This window comes from Lynx rufus, unplaced genomic scaffold (assembly GCF_022079265.1).
Source record: "Lynx rufus isolate CCGP_SWC_20201006 ecotype Redwood Valley unplaced genomic scaffold, mLynRuf1.p SCAF_6, whole genome shotgun sequence".
NCBI classification, from domain to species: Eukaryota; Metazoa; Chordata; class Mammalia; order Carnivora; family Felidae; genus Lynx; species Lynx rufus.
The window spans coordinates 8,423,416-8,429,315 of NW_025814878.1; the positions used below are offsets into that span (position 1 = coordinate 8,423,416).

Consider the following 5,900-nt stretch of genomic DNA (forward strand, 5'->3'; position numbering starts at 1 on the left):
AATAGGTGCAAGAAGCTAAATTTAACCTTGCGGCATGAAGCTTGGTATGGTTCAAGGAATACAGTTAGAACCAGAGTGCCCTGGTGTTTTCATAATAATGAACCATGCTGTAATTTAGTGGTATTTTTCTGCACCTAAATTAAATGCCGTGCTAACGGTCAATTGTGGGGCTAAACCTTAAATTAATAAAAGCAGTGTGGCTCAAGTCTCAAAAAGAAAGCCAGTTTTTCTCATGTGAGTCAGATTCCTCTGTTTGATATCTCAACCAGAAGGAGAGGAATAAGTCTGAGTAAACGAGGGGTACCATGCAGGTGGCAAACTGTTTACCCATTGTGAGCTCTCTCTTTTTTTTCTATCAGAGCACCGCATGAATCATTTCAAGTGTTTACTGGGCTGGGGTCCACTTCGGATAGAAGTGTCCTTTTCCATGAGGTCTCATTGTGAGAACTCTGAGATGTTTTTTACTAAGTGATTCTTCCCTATTCCAGTAATTAGATGTTTGCTATAAGAATAAAACAAGAATGGACAGAATATACCCACCACTGGGAAGCTGTCAACAGCTTTCTTCCAAGGGCTTTTCATTATTTTTCTAGCTCTTCGGGAAAGTCAGGTGATTCTCCCTCACTGCTGCACATCAGAAAAAGAACATCATATATGTTAAAGGCCTTAGATGAGCAAGCTTCCAAAGAAATGATGATGTATGACTTACGCTGTTCTCTGTGCTCTGCAAAGTGCACTGAGGGCTAGCCAATAATCTTTGAGGTTGGTTATTACATATGAATTTTTCCTGAATCATAAGGTATCTCAAATTATTTGTACAGAATTATAATAGTGGTGGGCAAAGGCATCCATCTTGTCTGATCTTCCCCAAGCAAGATTGCCCTTAATTCTGACCATTGAAACAAAAATAATTAGAAAAAAAAAAAAAAAGAGAGAGCACCCCACTTCCTCCTTATTATAATCCAATATTTGCACTCCATTAGAGAGACGTAAGTCTTACAGAATCTTAGAATACAAAAGTACTCGTGGTTTGATTTGGTAAAATAAAGATACTGAGTATGTATATGAAGGGAGTCACATATGGTATCAAACTGCTAATTGACTGCACTTTACATGTTTAAAAAGCTTAAACTTCTGATAAAGTTCCCAGATTTAGAGTAGATGTCTCTACAGTCATTACTTTTAACCCTGGACACACAGTAGAATCAAGTGGGTAGCTCCTAGAAACAAAAACAACAAAACAAACAAAAACAAAGCACCAATGCCTAGAGCCATACCTCCTACCTCTAGAGGCACTAATTACCTGACAATTGGTTTTGGGTAAGGCCCACACATCAGCATTTTAAAAATTCTCCAGGGTAGTCAAATGTCAGCCAAGGTTGAGAATTACTGTTTCACAGAGTATAGAGAGTGAGATAGAGAAATAAGTCTTCATATGTAGCTTCTATTTTTGAACTCATGTATAATTTCTCATTTTAGCAAGTTCTCTGTTTCTTTACCTCCTCTTCCCATTGAGAATGGAGTTCAAGTACTTCTTTACAGCCATTTGTTTTCGAAGGCGGGTATAGTTGTCGGTGAAGACTGCATCAGAGTGGCGCTTGATTGGCCCCTGGTCTTCTGTGATGCTATTGCTAAAGAATGCAGGGGAAAGGAATGCAAAGGATTTTAACAAGAGATAATAAATGTGCCAAAGTTCCAAATTTCTTGGAATAATTTGGATAAAATTAGATAAAAAAGAATTCTAATGCCCAACTTCTTTTCTATCACAAAAAGACTAAGAGAAAAATACATCTAAGCCCAAGGATAGGGGAGCAAGGAATAATCCAACGTATTTTGGCATTTACTGGGAGCCTTCATACACATTGTATATCAACTGTGCAAATAATTAACATAAAAAGATGGAGGGATAGTTGATGTTGTGTTCTGCCATTGGGAGGAATATTTCTTTAAAAGTTAATTCTTTAGAAGCTTTGCCACCCTGAACAGTGCCATCTAAATATTCAACAATTGGCCATTTAAAGAAAGAAACTTCATATGCTTGGTTTGATCAGGAATTAAAAAAACAAATACTATAGTAAACATTAAAATTTGCTTCAGTGTCTCATTTTTTTACTGTGTCTAGTTCAATTTGATTGCAGATTGATAAATGATTGCCACTTAAGAAAAATAAGTGTGTCTGTAGTCAATGAGTAGGATATCACTAAAAACATATTTCCCTAATCCATGGGCATGGTATATTTTATATAAGAATATAATTTTGGGGGTGCCTGGGTGGCTCAGTCATTAAGCTTCCAACTCTTGATTTCGGCTCAGATCGTGATGTCATGGTTTGTGAGATTGAGCCTGCATTGGGCTCTGCACCGACAACACTGAGCCAGCTTGGGATTCTCTCTCTCCTCTCTCTGTCCCTCCCCCACTCAGGCTCACACACTCTCTCAAAACAAATAAATAAACATTAAACATAATATAGATTATTTTTCAACCAAATTGTACATCATCAGAGTTATCAATTTTGAGCAAAGTAAATAAATTGCTAACAGTGAAAAAATAACTTGCAGATTAAATAATTATAAGGTGTTTGATAAAGATAATAAATTCTCTTTACCCAACCCGTTTTCCAATAAGGGATTCAAGGTATTTTTTGGCAGAAAGTTGACCCAAGAGTCTACTAAAGTCACTGGTGAACACTCCATCAGCATGTCTGGCATTCCTAAAATAAAGAAGAAGAATAGCCATTATTTTGTAAATGTTTTTCTAAAATATTATTTTGCCTCATGAAACAAGAAAGAAACTTCTCAGCTTCTTTGAAAGCTTCTCATGCAAAAGAAGGCTTCCTGACAACCTAATGAGGTATTTTCTTGTCACTTATATTAAGATATACTCCAAATTGTAGCTCACACTTTGAAAAATTAAAGAAATTAAATTTTTAGAAGTATATCTCAATATTAAGTAATGCTTCCTGGTAGAGTCTATAAAACTAATTCTTCTTCAATAAATATTGATGGGAAAAAATAATATATTTAAGTTAGTTTCTGTTTATTTATTTATGGTGCTTTGTTTCTTCTACCTTGAATAAAGATATATACAAGAGGAAACAATCTTGATTTTTAGCAAAAACCTTATTATACTTTTTGCTATTTCTTTTATTAAAACATTTGGAAACAAAACAATCTCTTAAGATAAAGAGGCCCTTGGGGACTATCAATCACCTTTCCCATCCAAATCAGGAACTTTTATGTTTTGCCTTCAGTGTAGAGCTACTCTGTCTATACTTGAATGCTGTTCTAGACAAAGGGTTCTGTGTAAGTGAATGATTTATTGGTCCTGGCTTTTTACAACTTCTCTATATGAAAATCATGTACAGTTGCTAGAGCTGCAATAAATCAGGCTGCATGAAGCCACAGCACATGGAAACCTGTAGTGTGCTGTAAAAATAGCTTCATGGTGACACAAAATGTAAAGCATTTATATTTCAAAAATATATATATATATATTTCAAAAACATATTTTCTAAAATAAAACTCAATAAACACAAACTCACCTGGACACATCGTAATAGGGTGTGTCATTTTCAGCTAATGCATTTTGCAAGATGTCAGTGTCTACTTTTAAAGAAACCTGTTCAGGTTCATTTGCTCCTTCAAGTGGTATTCTGTCATCTAACCTATTAGGGAAAAATATGGTAGAAGTGTAATATATTCCTTTCACAGAATATAGTGGAATATAGTGCTTATGGTTTTATAATCATTGGAAATAAGATACTCAGTATTCTTGAGCAGTATTACCCATTCACAATATATGGATAGCATAGTTAGACTTACTGACTTCTGTGGTTTAGAGTATAAATAGTGAAATTTTTGATTATCCCATAAAACAGATGCCATACAACTTTTACAAGCATAAGAGTTACTTAGTTCAATCGTGTTAGTGCATTAAGTAAAGTATACTTCATTAGGAATATTTTCACTTTGCAAAGTTATTCACAGGTGGAAAAATTTTGTACAAAATAGAAAGTTCAAAAAATTTCAAATATTCAATATGAAAACTAGGAGCAATTCATGTATTTATTGGTGTTTAGCATCATTTGTCAAACACTTCTCACTAGGTGAATATTAACTGCTTTTCCTTCTCTAGGTCTCTAAGATCTTTTTCAAAGATTCACCTTTGTGTGATAAATTTCTCTATATTAATCAAGTACAAAGAATCTCTCCATCTCTGAATAGTAACTCAAATTCAATACATTTTGTGAGGGCTTCTTATTTCTAGTATTATGTATTAATACAATTTTAGTGAGGAATGTACAATGCTTTACTGAATGACTAAGAATAATCATGCCTATACATGGACTGTGACTATATTTTTTAATGCATGCACATTTTGAACACCTGCACACTATTAAAATTATAAATGTGTATATTTTCACTGTTAGAGTAAACCTCCAAGGAGTATGTCAGCTCCTGGGGACTTATGTATCTTCTGGTGATGTAGTAGTTGGGGGAAGTAACAAGCAGTCTTCTTTGCATGAAACCTAGCAATCAATGCAAACTTCAGCATTCTTGTGATTGTTGTGATACGTAACATAACAATTCAGATAGAATCATTCTATTTAGTTATCAGAGCAACATAAGATCTGGCTTTAAGCAGTTTTCACAAACACTAATAGCTAAGAGATAATTCACTCTATTGAGTATAATTCTACCTTGAAAAAAGAATAAGAAATGGGAAAATGAGCAAAGAAATGATGATTTTGCCTGTAGATATAGTGGTGCCTATAAAGTGGAAGGAAAAAATCAAACTAATGTAGTTTTTATTTAGTGTTTACTTCTTTAACATAAATTTATTTCAGATAAATCTTTAAATAAGAGTTATGTTATAATTTATGAATTTGAAATATGAAATATAACATAGAGAACAGTAAAACTAAGGATTTATGGTTGAAACAAGATACATTAAAATTCACTAACTGGTAGATCAGTTATTCCACAATTTATAATATTGACAAATTGAATCTGGCTAGATAGGTAGGTCTGTCCAGCATGATTGTTCACAGCAATATGTTTCACTAATTAGCTACTAACCTTAAGGTTATTTACTGATTGATCTTGAAAAGGAACTTCAATGAAGCAGGCAACTAAACATCTATTTTTTTCCATCAGAAACTGAACTGAACTGAGATGACAGAGGATAAAATCTTATTACTTATCTAAAACCGGTTTTGAATTGAAAGAATGTCAAATCCTTCTTCCTTCTTGTTTGGAAAGGTGATCCACCCTAAGCTTAAAACTAGTCATTGACACTGTCTCTCATGCCCCGAGAGTGGATTCCAAGGTGCAGAACAGTCATATTGACTTGATGTTGAAAAAACTTGCTTAACACACCAACCAAAAGATTTAAATAAATAATACATAACCTAAAAAATTGAGTTGTCCAAAATAACATATAGGAAATTCCTATATAGATGAAGAAGGAATGTTCAACTGCATGTACTGAAGGAATACTTACCTCAGAGAAGAGGGTGCTCCAAAAAGAGGCCACGCCAACATTTGTGAGAAGAGCATGCTGACCAGCATTAGCAGCACAAGGGGCTGGGACTTACTTCTGGTTTCCATCTTTGTACCTTGAAAGGGAGAGAATCACATCAGCTTTTCCAACCAAAGATATCTCAAAGTAATTCCGAGTGTCTAGCAGTAATTTATGAAGGCTCCTGCAGAGTTTGGAAAAAGTAATTTTTATCTGGTAGAAGGAGTTAAACTGCAATATGATAACTTTTTAAGTCAAAAAGATTTTTTTTTGGTGGCAGGTGTTTGAATAAAAATTGGAATCCTTTTCAACTGCTGCCTATCACTTACCAGGCACATAGTGGGGCTGAGTGTATGTGGAATGCCATACTTTTATAGTGC

The 5,900-nt window shown here is 34.3% G+C and overlaps 1 protein-coding gene across 1 annotated transcript; it reads right to left on the reverse strand.

Annotated features, from left to right (window-relative positions):
* Positions 1 to 581: 581 nt before the first annotated feature.
* Positions 582 to 5,609, reverse strand: VIP (vasoactive intestinal peptide). Its single transcript, XM_047101479.1, has 5 exons — positions 5,503 to 5,609; positions 3,542 to 3,664; positions 2,606 to 2,710; positions 1,500 to 1,631; positions 582 to 627 (listed from the first exon to the last, which is right to left on the reverse strand). The coding sequence occupies exons 1-5, from the start codon at positions 5,607 to 5,609 to the stop codon at positions 582 to 584; spliced, it is 513 nt and encodes a 170-aa protein (XP_046957435.1).
* Positions 5,610 to 5,900: the final 291 nt, after the last annotated feature.

Excerpts from the sequence above, each read along its gene's own strand:
- VIP (XM_047101479.1), bottom strand. The coding sequence starts at position 5,609 with ATGGAAACCAGAAGTAAGTCCCAGCCCCTTGTGCTGCTAATGCTGGTC. Across the intron at positions 3,665-5,502 it reads GGAGCACCCTCTTCTCTGAG|GTTAGATGACAGAATACCAC; the intron begins GTAAGTATTCCT and ends TTTCCCTAATAG. Across the intron at positions 1,632-2,605 it reads CTTATTGGAAAACGGGTTGG|CAATAGCATCACAGAAGACC; the intron begins GTAAAGAGAATT and ends TGCATTCTTTAG.